Source organism: Tachysurus fulvidraco, chromosome 5 (assembly GCF_022655615.1).
Source record: "Tachysurus fulvidraco isolate hzauxx_2018 chromosome 5, HZAU_PFXX_2.0, whole genome shotgun sequence".
NCBI classification, from domain to species: Eukaryota; Metazoa; Chordata; class Actinopteri; order Siluriformes; family Bagridae; genus Tachysurus; species Tachysurus fulvidraco.
This window is the reverse complement of record NC_062522.1, coordinates 28,563,906-28,588,453: the sequence shown is the minus strand read 5'-3', so window position 1 is coordinate 28,588,453 and position 24,548 is coordinate 28,563,906. Positions and strand designations below refer to the sequence as shown.

At 38.9% G+C, this 24,548-nt stretch overlaps 1 protein-coding gene across 4 annotated transcripts in view; it reads right to left on the bottom strand.

The window, feature by feature from the left end:
- prkcaa (protein kinase C, alpha, a) overlaps window positions 1–24,548 on the bottom strand; it is a 132,047-nt gene that overhangs the window by 30,389 nt on the left and 77,110 nt on the right. Inside the window, exons 1-9 of one of the 4 annotated variants that reach the window (XM_047813645.1) lie at window positions 23,216–23,657; window positions 14,571–14,727; window positions 14,168–14,302; window positions 13,763–13,856; window positions 7,329–7,355; window positions 3,705–3,842; window positions 3,130–3,303; window positions 1,897–1,988; window positions 795–857 (exon numbers count right to left, since the gene is read on the bottom strand). In XM_047813645.1, coding sequence (XP_047669601.1) covers window positions 795–857; window positions 1,897–1,988; window positions 3,130–3,303; window positions 3,705–3,842; window positions 7,329–7,355; window positions 13,763–13,856; window positions 14,168–14,302; window positions 14,571–14,727; window positions 23,216–23,282 — 947 coding nt within the window. In that variant the 5' untranslated portion in view covers window positions 23,283–23,657. Of the gene's footprint in view, window positions 1–794; window positions 858–1,896; window positions 1,989–3,129; window positions 3,304–3,704; window positions 3,843–7,328; window positions 7,356–13,762; window positions 13,857–14,167; window positions 14,303–14,570; window positions 14,728–23,215; window positions 23,658–24,548 lie in introns of those variants that run through there. The other 3 variants (XM_047813644.1, XM_027133374.2, XM_027133373.2) reach the window with 3 other exon arrangements.

Here is a 24,548-nt window from a genome sequence, read left to right as displayed (position 1 = left end):
TATCTGAAGTCTCTTTCTGGCTTTGATTGAGTATGCCTCTGCTGCAAAAAAAAGTAATGAAATTATGCATTAAATAAAAAAGTTTTTGACAGAGTGCACAGAGGACATCCAATGTGCATCTGCTAAAAGGCATAATAAATCTGTCTCTCTCTCTCTCTCTCTGGCTGTTTAAAGACAGACGGTCATATATTTGCTGATGTCTGAGTGTAACAGGGACTGTATTCGTGCTCTATTTCCCTAGGTCTACTGAGCAGATGGGAATTAAAGAGAACTGAAATGAGCAGAACAGCTGTAAGAACAGGAGACACAGATCAAATGAGTTCAGGTGAACACACACACACACACACACACACACACACACACACACACACACACACACACACACACACACACACACACACACACACACACACACACACACACACACACACACACACACACACACACACACACACACACACACACACCAGAACGTGGTTTGTGGTGGTGTTATAGCTGGAGATAAGGGAACTAAAGAAAGAGGTGCATTACCTCCACAACTTAGGCACAGGAAATTTGAGTTCTAGAAAATACTGCAATTGATGGCAGGGGTTATTAAAATCATGCTCAGACAAGGAGATATACACTTTCACCCATACATATTCAGAATTTGATATAAAAAGAGGTTGTTTCCAAATTTACACACAACACAATACAGCTTTTATTTGAAGCATTATAGCTTAGCTACATTAATAAGCAATTTGCTGAGGCATAAAACACATTGAACTACAGTATGTGTGTGCTTGCTTTGTCACCTGTATATTACTCCCTTCTTGTGCAAGAAGAACAGCCCGGCAGCGATCTCTGCTGCATAAAACCTGCAATGACAGACACAACAATAAATCTCATTCTGTTCAACTATAGCAGCAATCATCCACAGCTTCTCTGCGAAGCATGCCCTGAGGTAATCACAGCCAAATCAGAGGTCTTTATGACATGATTTTGGAAAGGAATTTTTTTTTTGGTCAATTTCCCCATTCAAAGAAGTAATTATTATGAATAGCTTGCTTTGTCCGTGAGCTGGCTTGGCCAGTGAGGCAAAAGTAAACACGGAACCCAAATTATTTTGTTCGGATTAGACTTACTGATCACACAAAGACATGCTAATGATCCAAAAAAAATATCTTCTATTCAGAGAAGATCTGAATATTTATTCTATTCAGATCTGACTGAATAGACGTGATCCTGGCATTAAAACAGATGCAATGCCAGCTCGCATTTTGTTAAATGGTCTTATTTAAAATTCATTTGAAAAACTAACCAATGCTCAGTCTGTAATATAAGTGAATAAAAAAGGAATTATTATGAATATTTAATGTTTAGAACAAAGAAATGTCATTTATTTAACCACAATAATCTACTCAATAATCAAAGTCTAAACAGACATTTTATTTTCGGCTTACAGACCATGAGCTTAAAGCTCTTCAAGTCCACCTGTGATGTTTAGTTTAGATATGAAAGTAAGCAGTCCACAAAGATAGAGATTTTCTCATATAATAACTTCATTATCATTTGGTTTAATCTGTGAGAAGGATAAGGTTTAAACAAGACGAAAACATACTGTAACAAACTCTCTGTGTTCAAAACCTTTCTCACGCCATTCTAACGACTGAGGTACTGTACATTTCAGTCAGAGGTCATTTTGACAAGTATAAAAACATGTAAGCACGTTTGATAATCACTGTATCAGACATGTATGGACCTCCATGACAGCCATAAGGTTATCATTGATGATACGGGCATTAATAAACATCCATCTTTTTCTGTAGAGGCCGTTGTTTGGGTGAAACGACAGTTAATGTTGAGGTTTTTTGCTTATTACATGCATCATACTTCAAACACACAGCTTACACTTACACTGCCTGAGGTTCCTTAAATTTGCCCACTTGCTGAATGTGATACATGAGGTCACCACCATTCACAAACTCCATCACAAAATAAAGACGGTCCTAAAAGAGAAAGAGAGAACGAGTCATCTTCATCTATCACCGTAGCAATAAAGACCTAGCTGAGACCAGCAAAGAACGAGTGTGTCGATGAGTGAATGGGTGCACATGTGCGTGTGGTTACTAATGAAGTGTATTTATAGGTTAATTCAATAAATTAGTGATTAAATAAATCCCATCATGCTTAACCACCATCTTCACACACATCTAACAAAAATGTTTAATATGGACATATATTACAGACCTTACTTGAGGCACTTATTCTTCTCAATCCTCTCAAGAAATGTTGGAAAAAAAAAAAAAACATTTCAAACCCAAATCAAGATGCCTACATTGAGAGCTCATTTAAATCTGACATTTCAGAGAGATAAAATGGGATTTTCAAAAACAATTTGGCAGAGGATTGGTTTGTTTAGGAGAGACCGGGCACCATCATCATGCTTTAATTTAGAGCAACGCCGAAGCCTGCAGTGACTGACAGATGGAGAGGCACAGCGTAAACACCCACACGTCAATCTAGACTCCCACAGATGCGCACACAAATCGAGCAATTAAACATTAAAGGGATCTTGGTCCAGATAGGAAATATGTAAAGCATTAAAACAATAAAAAACAAAAACAAACGAGTGATAGCATTTCTGTCCGTTTGGGCGTGATTGTGATCTAAAACATTGTTACTGTTTTTGAAAAATTAAATATATGCTTTTAATGTTGCTTTGTTCTTTGTTGATGCCATAAACAGCTTCAAAATCAGACATTTTCTTTTTACGGGTGGTTTTTAAATGTTTTTTTTTTTTTAATTCTGCCTTTGTCCTGATTTATCACAGTGTGAGCACTGCTGCTGATGCTGCCTGCAAGTCAAATTAGTTTTGGCACCAATTAGAGACTAAAAGAAACGCAACTTAATTCTTTCAACTCTTTTATGGGTAAAAGTTAAATGCAATGTTAAAAGCACAGTTCTAGTTCTTTGGTGGTAAAAGGTGAATGGCTTTTACATAATATCCTTTATGTTCAAATACCCTGAGCTTACAGGCAATGCCTATTTAAGCCTTCCCCCCAATGCTCCTTTACCTGCAATCACCCTCTCACCCCTTTGACCACAGACCACCCTCAGGTGAAAATAGGGCAATTCTTTGAATCTTACCACAGTCTGGAAGCAGGAGTGGAGCTGGGTGAGAAACGGGGGTTTGTCCTGCTGTGCCAGCACCCTCTTCTCCACCATGATGCACTCCACATCATCGTCCTGGATCACTACATCTTTCTTTAGGATCTTTATAGCATACAGTTCTTCTGTGAGCTTTAATTCCGCTAGCATCACCTGATGTAAGAGACAGCATAGACTTAGTCATGTTCGGTGTACATGAGTAAGACATACTGTACCAGACCAGAACCAAGGACGGTGACCAAAACAATAGTAATGGAACATCCAGGTCTGGTTGCTTACTGTACACAGCTAATGTCCACTGAAGATTCAATAGCATCAGACAGCTAATATTTGATGATTGCACTGCAGTGTTTGCCAATAATTCTTTCAAATTAAAGATCTCGTGGCTAGGGAGAAGCAGACCTGTTTGAACATTGCTACAGTACCTCAAGCTCTTACCAAGTTCCTACCTCTCTATTTTCATTTTCAATAGATGCGTTTTTGTGACAAAGTCGGCCTGCATACTGTATATCTCAATTTTGTGCATGATGAAGTTTTCATTTTTCTGTACTAACCTTCCCGAAGCTGCCCTTCCCCAACACGGCCAGAAAGTTAAAATCGGTGAGTTTGACCTCGTTGAGATTAACGGAGGGCACACTAGCGTTGTCATCAATTGGGGTGACGGCTTTCTTACCAGGACCAAGCTTAGCTTTCTGCGTACATAAAAAAGTGTACAGAGAAAAAAAACAGAGAAATCAGCTGAATTCATATATTATCCTAACTCACCTCATTCATGCGTGATCAAGGAAATGGTCTGATTAGACGAACTAAAACGTTGGTACACAGATTTACCCTGTGGTGCTCTTGTTGACATCCACTGACACCTGGGATGTGAGTTGTCTTTACATTCAGGAGGAGGGTTTAGCAGATGACAGGAAGATTCACCAAATGGGAAGTAATACATAGTACCCCGTAAAAAAAAAAAAAAAAAAAAAAAAGCCCTACTGTACGTAGAACTTGCGAGGAGCGATGAGGCTTTTATATTAAAAACGGTTCTATAACACGAAGAGACATTCAAAGTGCCAGTGCTTTTTTGTGATCTAATCAATGTAGCTAACATTGTGAGATGTTTTGAAAAGACATTTTAGAAGGAGGGGGTATTCATTCATTCATTCATTTTCTACCGCTTATCCGAACTACCTCGGGTCACGGGGAGCCTGTGCCAATCTCAGTCGTCATCGGGCATCAAGGCAGGATACACCCTGGACGGAGTGCCAACCCATCACAGGGCGCACACACACACACTCTCATTCACTCACACACTACAGACAATTTTCCAGAGATGCCAATCAGCCTACCATGCATGTCTTTGGACCGGGGGAGGAAACCGGAGTACCCGGAGGAAACCCCTAAGGCACAGGGAGAACATGCAAACTCCACACACACAAGGCGGAGGCGGGAATCGAACCCCCAACCCTTTTCTATTTTTTCAGGACGTAATGTTATTTTTGCTTAAATACATTTATAATAATAATAATAATAATAATAATAATAATAATAATAATAATAATAATAATAACCTTTTTTTATGATAAAAAGGAAGCATCCATTCTGAAAAGCCCCGTTGGGTTCTTTTAAATAATCCATTCAAAAACGATTCTATAAAAAACCATTATATATTTTGGGTTTCCATATACTGTATGGCGCAGATAATAGAACCATATTAGGCTCTATATAGAACCACTCCTTTTAAGCGTGAAGGAAAATTCAACCTGAACTGAAAAATAACTTGATTGTTAGTGCCAATTCTACCTACTAGTTGCATATGCTAATTTAGGATGGTACAGTATGTCATACGATTGACATCTAGCCATTTTTCCAAACTCATACTGATCTCTAAGTGGCAAATGCATTTTATTGGTTGTATTTATATTGATAATGAGACAATAATGAGATTCAACAAATGGAAGAAACTCATTGAAAAAACTTTAACTCGGGGTTAATCCGAGCAGACAAGGATGCATTTTGGATGCAAAGACAATGTGGTAGTGCAACACAGACTGGCAGGCAGAACATTTGCTTTTTGAGTCTAGTCTTAAGCTAAAATATTTAGAATGAAAGACTGAAGCTTCAGCATCTCCACATCACCACCCATACTCGCCTTTACACTTTCCTGTGTTGGGACACACACAGGGCAACACTGGACTCCAGACCCATGGACGATTTCAGGATTTCATTCGATACATCCGTGGTTTGATGTCCGTATCCTTATATTTTTTGCTTCTGAATCAATTTTATGGCTCAAGGTGTGTGGATTGTTGCAGTTCTTTTCTCTTAATCATCAAGCCCAGATCCTTTAGGCTTCACCTTGTCTAGATACATAGACATTAGCCATGTATTTCAAATTCTTATTTTAAAACCTTCCTCGTTCCTTTTCCCAATCTTTTTATACTGTTTAGGCAAGGAAACGATTTCACAGAGACAGTCCCACACTCTTGCTTGTATTAAAGGAACATTTGGTGCAAGCAGAATTCACAGTTTTGTATTGTTGTGTGTGTTGTGCTGTTTTCATGTTTAATGCCTGGTACTAGACAAAGTCCACAAATACTGTACAGTACGTCATGCTACCGTTGGGAATTCATACCACAATGGACCAGTCCTGATGGCTAATCACGGATGTATAGGTGAATAACATTCTCTGACTGGATTGTCCCTTAAAAACTCCTCAGATTCAAGAATCCTTTCATCAAGTAATTTAACTTGTAGGGGAGACCAGGGACAGTTGTAACACTTTTTGCAATTTTTAGCAATACATCAAAAACATATTTACTGGAATAACCAATTTGTTATATTATAAACTTCAATCTGTCAACTGCTGAAACAATGTATTTAGGTGGTTTTACAAAACATGTACAGGTTGCAAAATTGATTTTAATACAGTCTCTCCACTGTTACAACCGTCCCAGTGTACAGGGACGGTTGTAACGCATGTCATCTCATGTGAGCTAGCTTGACTGCTAGTTTGACGCTTGTTAGCCATTTATATTTTTAGCTTACAAAATAGTGGTTCTAATAATACTTGTTTGAACTCATAGACATTTGATCCTATAACGGTACAAAAAAAAGTGCAAAAAAAGTACAAAGAATTACAAAAAAAGCAATTTTTTTACCTCAAAAACAATCTTTTGTAGATACTGTAACTCCGTCAGGAAGATTCAAATGTGGCTCCCTTTATGGCAAAAATGGAGGGAAATTAACTGAGCATGTGCACGGTGAGTGTCATCACTCTAGGTTGTTTCTGATTGGAGGAATTCAAGGTGTTACAACCGCCCCCTGTTACAACTGTCCCTGGTCTCCCCTATTGCCTTTCTCTTTCTCTTATAGCTGTACTTATGTACGATGCACTTAAAACGAAGAAGGCTTCAGCTGGATGCGCCATTTTGAAAAATCACAAGCTCCTCAGAACATTACAGAGCTTGATTGAGTTTGCGTTCATTTCTGTGATGACAAGAAATTCACAAAATCCTGGACAGATTCTAACAACAGATAAGATCTCTGGATTTTTCTCTAGCTGCTCTAAATGTCACTGCTGAAAGACTTTAACGTCTTTAATCTACAGTGAACTTGTGCTGGCGGCGTTCGGCAGGGAAAGAAATGAACCTGTCAGGCAGCAGACATTTACACACCGTACTGATTCAATGCCATTATTAGTGTGTTGGTAAACAGCCTCATCAACGGGTCATTGTCTGTGGAAGCCATCTGGATCTCAGCACCGATGCTAAGAGTAATACCAAGCAACTGCTGCTTTTAACCTCGACGTGCAGAAAGTAGAAAGCTCCAAAAAAGGGCAGCCAGAAAGCCCTGAGAGGCCATGCAGGATCGCAAACAGCCACAAACTAACACATGACATGACAACATGACATTTTGTGTCTCACTCACTCACTCTAACTCACATAGATGAAGATCTCTGGTCTCTAGCAGAGGTTGTAACAGCTGTAAAGTGTTTTGATTAGTAAGGCAGTTAAAGCAGAGGTCGCAACCTGTTTGCTATCATGATGCAGATCAGGCTGAACTCGAACCCAAGACCAAACCAAGCAGCACAAACTCCATCTCTCTCTCTCTCTCTCTCTCTCTCTCTCTCTCTCTCTCTCTCTCACACACACACACACACACACACACACACACACACACACTCTCACCTTTTTATGGTCTTCTATTGTTTTACCCTGCAATCACAGGACAATTGTACACATATAAACACACACACACACACACACACACACACACACACACACACACACACACACACACACACACACAATTTGATCTTTAATACAAAATAAATATCCAGATGCATGAACTTCTCTGTACATCCATACGTCCCAGCCAGTGAGTAGTTACTAGAGAAACCGACCAATCGGAGTCAAGAATTCTAAACAAGACATCAGGCTTGCATCTCACAGCTGAATGCCTTTAGACTTTCAGGAGCTCTTTGTTCATGGAACTTTGTTCATGGAACACTTCCAATGCAAAGGCTGACATCTAGTGGACATCTAGTGGACATCTTCTGGTGATAGTGTTTTTTTTTTCTTTCCGACAAACGTATTGATCTGGAAATGTTTCTCACCATTCCACTGAAATATGGCTTTCATTTTCCTCACGTGTCAATGATACGCATTCCCACACAATACGTTTTTTTTTAAATAATTAACAGTTCTGAGGTTCTACGTGGTACCTATGAAGAAAGCAATCCCCATTTTTGTAGTGCAACCAAATGACCTGAAGTAACTAAAGAAATCTCATAGCTATTCATTTGTTCCAACATAGAATTTAAAATTAATCAAGTTTCCTGTTTGGTATGCAGCGTATTGCATTTTAATCTGCATCTCTGGTTAAATAAATCCCTTGTGACGGTCGTGTGTAGTTAACCGTTACGCATCTGTCATGACGTGTGTTTATGTCTGTTATGTATGTTCTTCTGATGTGAAAGGAATGCACGAGCGTGTACTCGGAAGGAAGTACGGGGACTGCTGTGTTGCCATGGAAACAGGCAGGCGAGAAAACACACACACACCCTTAAAGGTCCATTCAGCCGACACTAAAACCTTGAAACATCTTTAAGTTTCAGACAGATTAACCTTCCTCAGAGAACTCTTTTGGAAAAAGCCACAATTTGGAATAAGACACGTTGATTTGAAGTGTTATGACCCCATCAGAGAGATTAATAGAAATCAATTTCACCAGCGTTACGGTCGTGAACGCTGCCTGATAATGCACCAAATGTACAAGTGAAGAAAATGTAACATTAGGAACGTTTCTACGATATTTGTAGTCGTAGGAATATTAACACATGGTAACAGGTTTGCGAAACATTGTAGGAACCTTTAAAAGAACCTTTTTGTAGAACCTTTAAAAAACACTACAGAAAATTATAGTTCTTATCTCTTGAAAATTTCCTCTTTGTGTAGCAACAACCTAAATGCAACATGTGATGGGGCAATACCATGTGTGTGTGTGTGTGTGTGTTTACCTAGATAGCATTGTGTTGACATTTGAAGCTCCATAAGCACTCTGCATTACCCTTTTCCATTCAGGCCTGGGCATTAGATAGCAAGTCATTACATAACCCTTTATTGCTAGTTCCTCCAGCTAGAGAAGTGTTATAAAGTCTGTTCACACAGATGCTTCTACTAATACAGGGTTTCTCCAGAAACACGGTCCATACCTCTGCTGTTTCTCTTAGCTGAAGCGCTCTACAGTATAAATATGCTTGCGTGTGCAAAACCTGATGAAAGCAAAACAAAAACTGACGATGATTCATTCAGTGAATTTGTTGATTCTTTATTAATCTGATCATCTATGTACAGTATATGTGCCGTATGTGGCACCTGAAGGGCATTAAATTGTGCTTTATTCTACTATCAGAGCTTTTTCTCACTCTCTGTACATTACATTTTCTTCAATTTAAAGGCACTTAATCATGTTTTATTTACCATAAGGAAATCCCATACTTTTTTCAACAGTTCTTAAGGTCCATTACAGTGTAAGGAAGTTGGCTGAATGAAGTCAGCAGCACATGAATATTGCCTTGCTGCTTACATGTGGAGATACTGTATGCTAGAGTTTTCTGTCTCTTCCTGTTAGAATTTTCTGAATGCTTGCACTTTTTTTTCTAATATATTGTTTAGACAACCAAGTACAGGATCTACGGTACATTCGATTTTTAGCGTAAAGATTAACACGATCTGTGCACTATTCTATGCCGATTTTGTATAGTACAAATAGTGTGAGTAATGTAATGTGTTCACACTGAAAAATCAAGGATGAAGAAGGACCTGGATGATACGGTTATTTAAAAAAAAAAGTGTGGAATGTTAAACACTTCATTTACTTATCATACTGTACAAAGCTTTGTTACGTAGTGGAAAATTACTCATAAATTACTGAACACTGATTGATTTATTTTTTAAAAAATTACTAATTCACTTTATTCTGCCTAAGCGAGCGACGTCCTATTGTTTGTGCTCGATTTCTTGAGTTCTCATGGTATAACATACCAGTATGTTAATAGACCATTTTGTGTGTTAAATGCTCCATTTGAGACAATCCAACCCTTCTAAAATGCATCCACGAGACAGTAGAGTGTTATAGTGTGTAGTGTAAGTGCATAGTGTGTAGTAATTATTTGGGACACAGCTTTAGACTTGCAGCACATACAGTATCATCGGTGTCTCTTTACCTTAACTGGATTTAACTGGATCTAATGATTATGAATCCTTTCATGCATCTTCAGACCATGAATCCGGTGTTCACACTGCTAAAAACTAATTTAGGTTTTATTAAAAAAGGGAGAATCACTGAGAACCGGACTGGAAAACACCGAATTAAAAATTCGACAGTATCGGATTTAAGTGGAAATGTACATTATTAATTCAAAAGAGGAAGACTGTGAAACATACAGTATCATGTGCAATTTTTTTTAATATAACGTAGATATGGTAAATAACGGCACATGTGGTTACGTCATATATTTGCAAAAGATAAACGAGTTTCGGGACTCGTGTAAATGTAGGGATATTAATATTCATTAAGGTACATAGTGCCATGAATTAGTGCATTCCACTAAAAATGCCTTTTATTTTTTTTATTTATTTTACATTGCCTGCGATTAGTGAATGTTTTAATTGAATTATATTAGTTATTAATTAGTCATTAAGCGTGCAGAGGAAATGTTAGCGTTTAGCGGTGTTTCTTTGATAAAAAAAAAAAAAAAGATTAAAAGTATTAAAAAGTTGTATTACAGTATTTTCCGCACTATAAGCCGCACCTATAAGCCTTAAATTTTCTCAAAAAATCGCCCGTGCGCCTAATAATCCGGTGCGCCTCCAAAAATCTGTAAAAATGTTGTGCGACTTTAGTAAGCGCTCCGCTTGATTGACTGTCCGACCATTTCCCGCTAACACAGGGACGTAATACATACACTACGTACGCTGGCAGCGATAAACCAATCAGAGAACATTACGTAATACGTAAAGTACGTACGCTTACCTCCGCCATGCCTATAACTACCGGTATGTTACAAAACAACATTTGTTTCTTCCTAAGTATTTTGCGCTCCACACTCCAGTCCAGTAGGTGGCACCTTAAATGCTCCTTAAGTTGGTTTGCCATCCGCCAATAAAAATCAGATGCTTACGAGGCACAATACAAACTACAGGCTATCAGTTACACGGTTGTAAATGGGAATAGAGCAGCTGAAAGTATTCAACATCAATGTATCTGTGGTTCGGAAGTGGAGGCAGCAAGAAAATGTACTGCGCCAAGTTAAGAAGACACAATAGATGAGGACGTTGATTGATTTGTGGGAGAAGATCGATTAAAAAATAATGTGTGTGTATTGTTAAATAGTAGAATAAAGTTCAACTAAACTCACTGTTTTGCTTCTGTTACCTTTTTTTTTTGTAGACCGTATGTTTTAGTATGCGCCTTATAATAATAAGGCGCACCGCCTTATGTATGGGTTAAGTACAGAAATAGACCCGTAACTGAGACTGCGCCTTATAATCCGGTGCGCCTTATGGTGCGGAAAATACTGTAAGTGTATGATATGCAACTGTTCTGTTACTGTTAAAGTGTTTGGTTGTCTTGGTTAGCTTTTTATGCATGCATGCATGGATAAGATTTAGTAGATTATTAAGTAGTTTTAGAGAAGAATAGTGTTAGCCTGTGAATGTGTACAGGTGATAAAATTCCAGAAGACAAAATACACAGATTTCAATGCTGTACTCTGTTCATTCCATGCAGTCAGGCCAATAAACTCTCCAGATCAGCAGAGGACTCAGTTTCTCAGTTCATCTACACACAGAACACAACGCAGATCGTAGCGGTGGTCTTGGATTTTTGGAGGGATCGGCTACATAAAGCTCCTGCTGTAGAATTTGACACACAAAAACAAAATGCATTACTGCTCCAATTTGAATCACAACAAGAAGAGAGAATGAAAACAGCACCAACACGACACGCTGTATCGTGTTTGTCGCCGCACTAACTTCAGTAACTCTAACCGCATGCCTTAGTCATTTCTAGATAATACATGCATTTATCTTCATGTTCAATATGTCTACTCCCAGCCGATGTTTACTCTGCGCAGATGAAATATTAAATGCAGCGTCATTGTTTAACGTTGATGGAAAACAAACCTACGCGAGCCTGAAAAATTCACACAGAAGAACGACGAGGAATAACAACCAACTTGCGCTTGCATGATTAATAGCCTTTCTTAGCTTCGCGGTTACAGATGATGAAAAACGATTCTGCCAGGATAAATAGCTTTTCCTTGAGGAACTCAGACAAATAAATTAGTCTTCAGTTTACTTTCTCCAAGTTAAATGAGAACTAAAGAAACGTAGCGCAGATAAAAATGATGAAAGTGAACAAGATAGAAACGGCAATTGGATTTTTTTTTTTGCGCATCACAAAATACTGTTTGTTTAAAAACAAACAAACAAAAACAATGATATCATTTGCTTTGTTGGACTTGTTTTTTTTTTTTGTACTGATTATCATACACGGGGTCATAAGGAACCCGAAGCCAATGCCAGGGGACTCAGTGCATAAGAAAGTAGGACACCATGGACCTACTATGCATGTCTTTGGCCTGGGGAAGGAAACTGGTGTATCCAGAGGAAACCCTCAAAGAACCAAGACATGCAAATACCACACAGGGGGCAGACCCAGGAATCAAACCCCCAACCCTGGAGGTACAAGTCAAATGTGCTTACCACTAAACCACCGAGTCATAACATGATGATATAACCTCTAATGATAAGGTTCACAGATTTATGATCAGTTTCATAGCCAAAAACTGTAGAATCGTCTTAATTTGGAAATAAATAAATAAAGAAATAAATAAATAAACATAAAGTATAACAATCTCGGTCTGACACATGATGCTTGAGCAGAATAAATCTGTTCACTTTAACTGACATACCTTTTCACTTGTGTATATTCAGTTATCCAATCAGCCAATCACATGGCATCAGCCCAACGCATAAAATCTTGCAGATACGGGTCAAGCGCTCCAGTTAATATTTACATGAAAGAACAGAATGGGGGAAAAATGATCTTTGTGACTCTGTCCTTGGCTGGATGTTGCTACCACACAAGCTGGTGAAAAAAATTCCCAAAATGGTGAAAAAACCAAAAAAAAAAAAAAAAAAAAAAAAAAAAAAAACCATCCAGTGAGCGATAGTTCTGTTGGCTCTGTTGGTCACAGAGGAGAAAGGCCAGACTGGTTCACATATACATGTACAGTAACTCAAATAAGGAATCTGTACAACTGAACATCTGAGAATGTACAAATCTTGAAGGGAGTAAACATCAGCAGCAGAAGACCACATCAAGATCAGTTCGTGTTGTCCAAGAACAGGCTTAGCAACACTGCAAATTCGGAAAGGCAACGTTTTTCAATCTGCTAGCCAGTTTTATTGGACCTTTTCTTAGTTAGATACATACACTGTAAGATTTTTTATCTGTTGAGGAAAACTAAAGAACCAAACTCTGGTGAAATGAATACAAATGATGCGAATTGCAAACTTTCAAGTAGGTGAAAGGAAAGAAAGAGAGTAGCTAAGTTGGTAATATTATTCAATAATTATGCATTTTATGCACTTAATATATAAGGGGTTCACAATATATTCCAAAGGGCAAAGAGGCAAACAAAACTTACACAGTGGCCCACAGTCCAAAAAAAATAAAAAAATAACAGTAGCCTGTTAGTGTTGTGTTTTTTAAGTCATTTATGAGAACCAGAATAAGAGAGCCAATAAAAGTCCATGAAGCATTTCCTTGGCTCTGTTTCCTCTGGGATCCAAATCAATATCTGGATTTCTTTCAAGCTGTTTTGTGACATTGTCTATTATTAAACATGCTTTATACATAAAACTGGATTGAATTAGATTTTAATACCAGTATCGGATATCACTTGGCTTTCACATTTCTGCATTTTTCCATCTACAGTAAGATGTCAGACCCATTAAACCAATTTGAGAAAGAAAGAAATATTTCATTCTGGACTGCACTCGTGGACAGATAAATGTTAGATAACCAAAGCAGTAGAGCGATCAGTTCTCACCTCAAACTTCTGCCTGAGCTCCACGTTTCCATCATCCTCCTCAGGAATGGGCACGCTGTAATACTCGCCCTCTTCCTGGTTCAACAGTTTAAACCTAGTACAAACACACACAGCACTTTATAATCAAAAAGGCTTGAGCAACAGGATAAACATACACACGTCTCTGTCTGCCACAAGTCTCTCAGACGCACACTTCACACTTCAACTGATAGGATGAGATGCTAAAATTATTGTACACAATTATATTCATTAACAGGATTGAATGAGGAGGTGCGCACACACACACACACACACACACACACACACACACACACACACACACACACACACACACACACACACACACACACACACACACACACACACACACACACACACACACACACACACACACACTGTCCTCACCATCCACATGCTGAACACTTTATAAGCTCGGATACTCCAAAGGACATTGAACCCATGAAGTCATTCCTAGTGGTTCTGTCCCAATCCCAAATCTCCACAGAAAGCCTGCGGTCCTTATCTGTTGGTTTCAGCTTACTGCCAACACACACACACACACACACACAAACACACAAAGGGATACAAATACATACATAAGCAGCACTTAAAACATGGCTGATTGAGTCTTTAACCCTGTGGTAGTAAGTATCTTGTCCGTGTCCAGTACTTTGAGATATCGATACCGCCCTAGAATTCATGACACATGTACATATAGTGTAAACAAAGTACACTAGAAGTGTACTGTACATTCTTTCATGATGACTTGGCCTTAATGTGTTAAATGGGCTGGTTGGTTTTCACTCACAACGTGAAGGACTCGTTCCAGGTGGGGTTGAGTGAAGAGCGGATTGTCCTGGTCTTCTGTTTGGTCTCGTTTTTTGGGTCGGGGATAAGCTTAAGCTTCACGTACGGGTCAGACAATCCATTAGGGTCCATCGGGATCAGGTTTCTAGCCTCGCCCACTGCAAAGGGTTAAAATGAGGCAACTAATGAGCACAGAACACACATCTATGTCACACCAGGAAACAGAGAACTATATTTAGCTTTAGCTCAGTTCATCTTAAAACTTTGGATGGTTGTGGCTGACCTATTCCCTATGGCTCTTATTTACACTCCCACCTGCTGTCAGGAGGAGCTCCAAATACAGTGAGGGCACAGAGAGGGAACCAGGACTATTAAAGGCAAGCCTCTGTGAAAATGAAATTTATACAGATTTCCACCTTCCACAAATGTAGCAAAACTATCAGTAAGCAACACTCACTGATTTTAGTTTAATTCCATTGTGTAATTTTGTGACAATCTGTAACACAATTTGGAAACTATTTCTTGGTTAAGGCCAATCTTTACAGTCCTAGTACTTGATTGAGCCCAATCTTTACAGTATATTCCAAAATCTTTACAGTCCTTTACAGCTCTATTTCTTGATTGTGTCCGATCATTGCAGTCCTACAGTAGTTCTTAATTGTGCCTAATCTATACAGTCCGAGTTCTTAATTGTGCCTAATCTATACAGTCCGAGTTCTTAATTGTGCCTAATCTATACAGTCCGAGTTCTTAATTGTGCCTAATCTATACAGTCCGAGTTCTTAATTGTGCCTAATCTATACAGTCCGAGTTCTTAATTGTGCCTAATCTATACAGTCCGAGTTCTTAATTGTGCCTAATCTATACAGTCCGAGTTCTTAATTGTCTCTAATCTATACAGTCCGAGTTCTTAATTGTCTCTAATCTATACAGTCTGAGGTCTTGATTGTGCCCAATCTTTACAGCTCTATTTCTTGATTGTGTCCAATCTTTACAGCCCTAGTACTTGTTTCTTTACAAACTTTACATCCTGTTTATGGTCACAGCCAGTCTTCATGATTCTAGCACTTGTTAAACCCAGTCTTTCCAGCTCTTCCTCTTGGTTATGCCTAGTCTCTATATTGCTCATTATTGCTCTAGCACATGGTCACAGCTGTAGTTTGTACAGCTCTAGTTCCTGAACACAACCACTGTTTACAGTTTGAGCTGTTGGTTATGCCAAGTAAAGTATTCATAAGTCTATCTCATGCTTTTACCTCCAGTCCTTATGGCTCTAGTTCTTAGTTCTTTGGGTCTTGTTATAAATGGTACTATATCTCCAATGAAAAGTGAACAGTACTGAAGACACACATTTATTGTGTCACAGCAGGAAATTGAACACTAGCACACACACGTGGAAAAACAGAGTCAGACTCTCAAACTAAATGTAAGCTCCAGTTTTTGTTTGTTTCTGATGAAATCATGTAGGTCAGGAACATAGACACATTGCAGGAAGGTAACAGAATCGTTTGGTATACGAATGCAAATGACAAAAACAAAACACAACGACAGCAAGCTCATGTTGTACACTCAGGTATATTTTCCATGCGACATGCAGATATGTGTGTTACGATGCTATCGCTGCTTGTTGTCAGGTAAAGTCAGGTAAACACAACACACATGACCAACTCATGATTTCTGAATTATCTCTCATTGTATTGTGTGGTTGACATTTTAGGTATGCATATACTGTATCAATACAAATAGTGACGTGTCAAAGTTAACAACATTTCCCACAGTACAGGCTGCATCATGGCATTAGAACTTAAATTATATTGGCTTATAAAAATCAGTATATACAAAAAAAAACATGTCACGGTAAAATCATCACTGTTTATATCATGTTAACTGACACAATTTAAGCGTACAATATGTGTTGTCCAGGAAATAATGGTCACTATTCACAATTTCCTGAAGTCTAATGTCTTTTTCAGGAAACACAACATGCTCTGCACAGTCGTTCGCCCAAACCCACACAAAGGTTACGTTTTGCATATTTAAAACTTCCTACTGAAAATAGGTTAATGCAAAGTAGTGCTGGCTTGTTAACCTTTGTTAAGCCTGTAATGCACAAGCCACGACACACATAATGCAATAAGCACACACACGAGCAGGAATTGAGAAAAATCTGTATGGAGGAGTGATGGCTGTATGGTTAAGGCTTTTTGAGTTCAAATCTCAGCATCACCAAACTGCCATTGTGAGTTTTGTGAGTAAGCACTTATCATTAAATTTTACGGCATTTGGCAGACACCCTTATACAGGACGACTTACATTTTTATCTCATTTGATGCAACTGAGGGTTAAGGGCCTTGCTCAGGGGTCCAGCAGTAGCAGCTTGATTGACCTGAGATATGAACTCACGACCTTCCCCAGTAAACACTTAATTTTGGAAACGCTTCGGTTGAATAAACAAAATGTAATTGACTACAGTGCAAATATGCACTAATATATTGTAGCGTAGCATGGTTTGACATGACACAAACATGATACTGTGTATACATGCACGTTGTGGACAAAATAACACATCCATATGGACATGCGTACAGTATGACGTAGGAGAATGAAAATATTATACAATATAAAAATACACATATTAAGTGTGAACAAGTTTGTTACTCTTTTAACTCTTCGTCATAATTAGAGTTTATTTTCGGTCTTCTTTTTTTGTCTCTTGTTCTTTAACCTGGTTCTAATTTTTGGTTAGTTCCTGTATTTAGACTCTACCTCTAGGTCAATGTCCCAGTCTTTAAGGTTCTAATTCATGGTGAGTCTCAGCCTTTAAGGCACTAATTATGTTGGCTATGTAGAAGCCAACATTCTGTTTTCCTACAGTATTTAAGCTTAGACAAAAATGTATAAAATTTAATGCAGCCTAGGGCTTTCGAGCCACATGCACCAAATTCGGATATGTTGTAGACCCTGGTCTGAAGTTTATTGCTATTACTTTTCTAAGTGATCTGAGTATCAGTACTACCGGTACCGGGTCTCAAACTGGCCTTTTTTCCCATAGACTCCCAAACTCAGCCAGCTCCTTTAGGGTGATCCGCTGTTTTAAATTGGTGTATCGACTGGCCTTTTGGTTGTCCAGGAGCCCCGCCCCAATATATGAAAAATCAAAAAACTTTTTACAACATGGACATGTGACATATCAAAACATTCAGCCCAATGTGGGGAACTTCCTCACGGGTATTCTGATGACGTGATGTCATGTGATGTCACGTGCAAATAAAACATTTTGCACAACATGGGCATGTGACATATCAAAACACTCAGCCCAATGAGGGGAACTTCCTCAGGAGTATTTGGATGACATCACATGCTCATCTCCACTTGCCTCCAAATGTTTTGGCACCCTATCTTTCTGTCCACTTGCCTCCAAAAGTAACACTGACCCTTATGTCCACTCGCCTCCAAAAAGCACTGGCCTTTGCGAATACTTGCCTCGTCAAAGCCAACATCAACGTTTGTCGTGACGTTGATCCAATTCTTGATTTGCCCCTGTTTTTAAACTCTAATTTCTGGTTAGTTTCAGTCTTTACAGTAAGTGTTTCCAGTCCTTAAGGCTCTACTTGTTGTTTTGTCTCGATCTCTAAGGACAATTCTCTTGGTTTGTCCTAGATTGAAGACTCTAATTAAATGATTTTGTTTTGTTTTACTTAACCGCTGGATAATCTTTGTTTGTAAAATGCTAATAACGTTTTAGTCTCAGATTCACAGACTCTAATATTTTGATGAATCACAGATATTAAGGTCATAATTGTTTCTTAATCTCCATATTTATGCTGTACGTCTTAATTAACTTGGTCAATTACTGCTCCCGATGTCTAAGACTCCAATACTCGGTTAGTCAAAATGATTTGGGCTCAAGTTCTTAGTTATTCCCAGCATTTAAGGCTCAAATTGTTGGTTAGAATCAGTGTTATAGGCCCTAATTCTCAGATACATCTCCGTAATTAAGGCTCAAATTTGAGTTAATTCCATAGTTTAAGGCTCACATTTTCTTTTAGACCCAAATGACAAGGCTTTAAACCTGCATCATTTTTAAAACTCTAAATACTTGATCTAGGTCTAATCTCTCGGCCTCGGGGTGTCTAAGATCTCTAGGTCTAACTTATCATTTCAGACATTCATTCTTGATTCTCATCATTTGATTCAGACAACACTTAAATGATCGATTGTTCTGAAAACACAGAGGTACAGTACTGAGGTAAAAAATCGCTGGCTTTTATTCAATAACAAATTAGCTACCGAAAAGACAGAATTATTAAATTGATTCTGGATTAAATACGCAATCAACAAATAGAGTTGAAATAATATTTTTATTTACATTTTTTACTTTAGATGCTTCAGTAACCAGCCTGCCAAGAAATATTGAGCTGGAAGAAATCGCTATGCTAATGCCGGATGTGCATTGCGCTACAGTACCAAGGAAATACATATATATATATATATCAGTTTGTCTACTTCAAAATAGCTCCAGTACAAACAGTAAAGTGTATGTTAATTAGGGATTAAACTGTGAAAAGACACTAATCTTTACACACCTGTATGTGAGAGAACACGCAGACAAAAAAAATCTCTCTCAAGGGCCTTAAATGTTAGCGTTATCCTACCAACAGGAGGTGCTCTAGCCTTTCGTTTCCTTAGAAGTACTTAATTCAGTGCACTTCACCCTTCTCGTCCCTCCCAGGTCTCTTTGCATTCCCTCTATCTGAGTTAGTCTACCAATACCACAAATTCAAATTTGTGGAGAAATGCAGCTAACCAACTATAGAGTGCCATGTTAACTTTATTCGTACAATAATAATAAACAAACAAAAAATACTCTTGTTTCTTGTATGCACGTATATAAGAGTAGATGAGAGTTTGTGTGTATGCTAATGAGTCAGTCTTTATTTGCTTACATGACAACAAGGGATCCCGGGCTGCTTTCCAGCTACATCACTCTGTAACACAGCTTCACACATGACACAGCCTACGTTAGCCTGAAGCACACACACTTACAGTAAGCCAACCCTTAAGGCAAGGAGGGCATACATTACAAGTCAGACACACAAACTGCCCCGGAGTTAGAAAAAAAAAAGCCCAGAGACTCTAGAGACTCATTTCTGAAATATTTGTCATCTTTCTTGTCTAAATATGGCATAAAAGCTGAAAAGTGTTAGTGTGAATGTTAAGCGCATTTAAATATTAAAGGTTTGATTTGAATAGGATCTGAGTACTTATACAGCTCAATGTCATGCAAACGTACTCACGCACATATACTGTAGACACATAGTGTTCCTGGTAATGTGTGATGTTCTGCTGCTTGACTAACAGCAGGAAATACATTAGCATTATTAGGTGCTAAGTGAGTCCTGAACAGCATCAAGCTGCACTCAGGAACAAAAACAAGTCCGAAGCATGGCGACTCTGGGACTCTGTGTCTGCTGAATCATGACAATTAATCAATTCTTGTTCTAAAAAGTAGATGAAGCTGAGTGATCATCGTAAGACTTGTTAATGTGGTATTCAGCAATATAAAATTAGATTCCCTAATGCTAATACAGATGAACAGATCTGCCTATGAAGATGTGTACAGATATGTGCAGTTGAATATATACGTACTGTACAAATAACCCTTTTGCACGACTGTTCTCATAGAATGGGTGTAGAAGAGCGTTTCTACTATCATTCTGAATCAAACCTAGCTGTGTCCCTAAATGCTGTAAAAATTTTGTAAGGCTTAAACTTTTTGCTAACACTAAAGCCCTATTTGGACGAGACTAGTTTTACGTGGGGACCTGTGGGTAAAGTAATTATTACCAGAGCTTCTCTGTGATTTTAGTCCCGTCTGAATGTGCCATCTCTGTAATAATTCCGGACAATAGCCCTATTCGGACGGGATTAGTTCTACGTGGGGACGTGGAGTAATGCAATTTTAACTCAGGACATCTGTAATATTAATTGGCCAATTCACACGGGACAATATATCTCAGTAAAACTAGCAGAAGTGGGAGGGGTAACTCGCTTTATGCACCACAGTAACCTCCTTGTCGTCATGTGCGTATGACGTTGCTTCCTGTTTCAAGCGCGTCCATGCTTGCAAAAACGCGCCAAAAACTACTTTTAAACAGGAAATTTAAAAATGGTAAAATTATTTTACCGTACATATTTACAGCATGTCTATTCGGACGGGATTAGTATTACCAGAGGTCATTTTTCCGGACCTTTTTACAGAAGGTAAAAGTCGCCGTAATCTTTACTGACATTGTCTGTAATGATTACCGAGATGGCACAATCGGACGGGACTAAAATCACAGAGAAGCTCTGGTAATAATTACTTTACCCCCACGTCCCCACGTAAAACTAATCCCGTCCGAATATGGCTAATGTCAGTAAAGATTATGGCGACTTTTACCTTATGTAAAAAGGTCTGGAAAAATTACCTCAGGTAATACTAATCCCGTCTGAAAAGACCCGCTGTAAATATGTACGGTAAAATTCCGTCATTTCCTGTTTAAATGTAGTTTTTGGCACGTTTTGCAAGCATGTAGGTGCCATGTTGTCTGATTGCGCACGTGATAACAGGAAGTAACGTCATACGCACATGACGACAAGGAGGTTACTGTGGTGCGTAAAGCGAGTTACCCCTCCCACTTCTGCTAGTTTTACTGAGATGTCTTGTCCTGTGCGAATTGGCCAATTAATATTACAGACGTCCTGATGTAAAATTGCATTACTCCACGTCCCCACGTAGAACTAATCCCGTCCGAATAGGGCTTAAGAGCTGCAGCTGTACGTCTTGTTTAGCTGTAAATGTTAAAGGTCACAGCTAGTCTAACTCTTCTTAGTATTTGATTTATTTCCAGTCTTCAAAGTTCTACCTCTCAGTGGCTCTAAGAACTGATTCGACTCAGGATTAAAAACTTGTTCTTTTGGTCAGACCCAAGAATTAGGGCTACTTCTTCTCTTTCTTGGTTATGTTGACACTGACATAGTCCCGGGAAGTGAAGGCACATTTGAAATGGCCTAAATGCTGGCACTATAATTCTGTGGGTGTAACTTTGTCAAGGAAAGAGTGTTTGTGCTAACACTTAATACAGTACTATATCTCTTCAAGCATGTCTGGGACTCACATACAGATAGCTATATTTAGATATTTGGCAGATCCGCTAGCTGATCGTGTATCTCATAGATTTCTCTAGCATATGTCTGGTATGGAAACCTGTTAAGTGTTTTGTAGCACGAATCGAGATCCGAAGGTGAAGAGAAAAGTGGCAAAGTGAAGTTTTATATTTAGAGGCAGCTCTACTATCAGAAAGACAGAATGAGTTGCTAGATTGCTTCAAAGCTACAAGGTGCCAAGTCCTGCAGCACGAAAGCTGCTGCCAACTTGGTGCACAAGAGCGAACAACTGGAGCATTCAACAGAAAACAGAGACAGTGGAGAATCTGCACAACCTGGAGTGCCTGAATGAGCCTTTATTCGAATGTTTACCGTAAAACAAGGCTTGCTTGTTGACTGCTTGACAGAGTGTCTGTCTGTGTGTTTGTGTGTGTATGTGTGTGTGTGTGTGTGTCAGAATGTGACATCGTGCTGTACTTTCACTCCTCTCTATAAAATCCTCACTGGTTTGGACTGACCATGTATAGTTTCTTTTTTACTGGAATGTTGTATTCTTTACACTCTCTATAATTTGAATCTATTATTATTTAGTGGTGTAGAACACTTTGTCTTGTGGAGAACACTTTATTCCTGATATAGAGTACTAAAAACCTGGCAACCTTCTTTATATTGCAGTTATCTAGCTGTTGTACCTCATGTTCCTAGCATAAGTGTTATAGTGCGGCATATTGTCTGATATTTGATTGGTTCAATAATAACTTTTATTATTACTCTATTAATTGTATATGTATTTTTATATCATGTCATTATTTCAGTCATTGACAGCTAAGTTTAGTATCTACAATTGAAGCAAAAATCAGTCTAAAAACATAAGCCATGCTAGCTAGCTAACAAGACTACAGTGAAACAGAATTAGCGTCGGATGTTCTTTAAAAGCTTTGGAAACCAGCTTCGGGCGTAGTTTTCATTAGTACTGCAGGCGGTGATAAGCGAGTGGTTTGAAAAGGATGTGTATGCTATGTGTCATACTGTGACAGAAGCTGGATGTGCATGGGGCATAAACTTTTGAGACAGAGGTCTGGTACTGATAGCAACATTTTGTAGAGTAACAACCTCATGACAACCTCACTTGATCCCGCAGACTAATGTCGAGAGCCATGTACTCAAAGAAAATAAAACGTTTAAAATCCGTCCATGACGAAGCGCGTTTGTGTGTGTGTACTGTGTGGGTGTGTGTGGGTGTGTGTGTGGGTGTGTGTGGTCTGTGGCTAAAACAGATAGAATGTAAGAGTTTACCGACAGCACAATCAACCCACAGTGTAAGCTTCACTTCAGACACTCCAGAGTTGTTACTCTCTAAAGCTTTCGGGAAACGTTTCAATCAGATAAGAACAAAGTGTACGCTGCTCACTCGGAGTCTCAAATGTTCTCGTTTGTTTGTTGTAACCTGGAAGTGACCCGGACCTAAAAGGAATAAGAACTCAGACTTAAACTAACCTGCATTATTTTTCTTTAACAGAGGCTGTGAATGTAGATCTGCGAGTCCTGAGGATTCGTTCGGCATGGGTTCACCAAAACGGCAGAGCTGAAGACTGCAATTTCGCACCACACTGTGGAAAATCTACAGACTGTTGTGTGGGAAAATCCAAATGCAACAACCTGGCAGAGCATCCATTCAGTCACGCTCAAAATAACTGAGATCACACACAATTTCCCTATTCTGATGTTTGATGTGAATATTAACAAAAGCATAATACAGATAACAGGTGTTCTTATTAAAGTGGCCGGTGGGGTGTAGGACAATTTTCAGTACATTATTATTGCTGTACAAAGATATTTGTATATGGTATAGGCTACATACCTGTATATACATGACTCTGGTGATAATAGACAGCTTGCTTTGTCAACAAGTACAATGATTATAGTACACACACACACACACACACACACACACACACACACACACACACACACACACACACACACACATCAGTTTTCTAATAACTCGCCACACAAATTACCAGCTTGAACAACTTCATCTACACACAACCTCCCAGCAGAATTCCCCTCTCATTTCACACACACACACACACACACACACACACACACACACACACACACACACACACACACACAGTTTCACTGGTCTATTCTTACATCCATCAGTTTGACATGTTGCTAATGGCATTTTGTACCCCAGTCTGCAAATGTCAGTCACACTAAATCACACCACACAGTAGTGTTTGTGTGTGTGTCTGTGTGTGAGTGTGTGTCTGTGTGTGTGTGTGTGTGTGTGTGTGTGTGTGTGTGTTCATACATAGTAAGTTGTATACTGACAGGCCTACAGTGATACTTAGCCCAAATGCTGGATGCTTATTGAAATAATGTGTCCAAGAAATTGTTCTCCTTAGGGCACTCCCCACGCACTCCCCATGCACACACACAAACAAACAAACACACGCACACACACACACACACACACACACACACACACACACACACACACACACACACACACACACACACACACACACACACACGAGGAATGGAGTAAACAGTGTGTAAGGTCATCAGCAGTGACTCCTCTAACCATATAATTTTCCTTTTGGTGATGCATACAGTATGTGTGTGTATGTGTGTGTGTGTGTGTGTGTGTGTGTGTGTGTGTGTGTGTGTGTGTGTGTGTGTGTGTGTGTGTGTGTGTGTAGATATACAAACTGTTCATCATGCGCTGCTATGTAAAAAGAATAAATACATACATTGTCATGTAATGATGCAATCAGATTTATAAGCGTTTACTTTCACATGAAACACTACACAAAACTCTTTA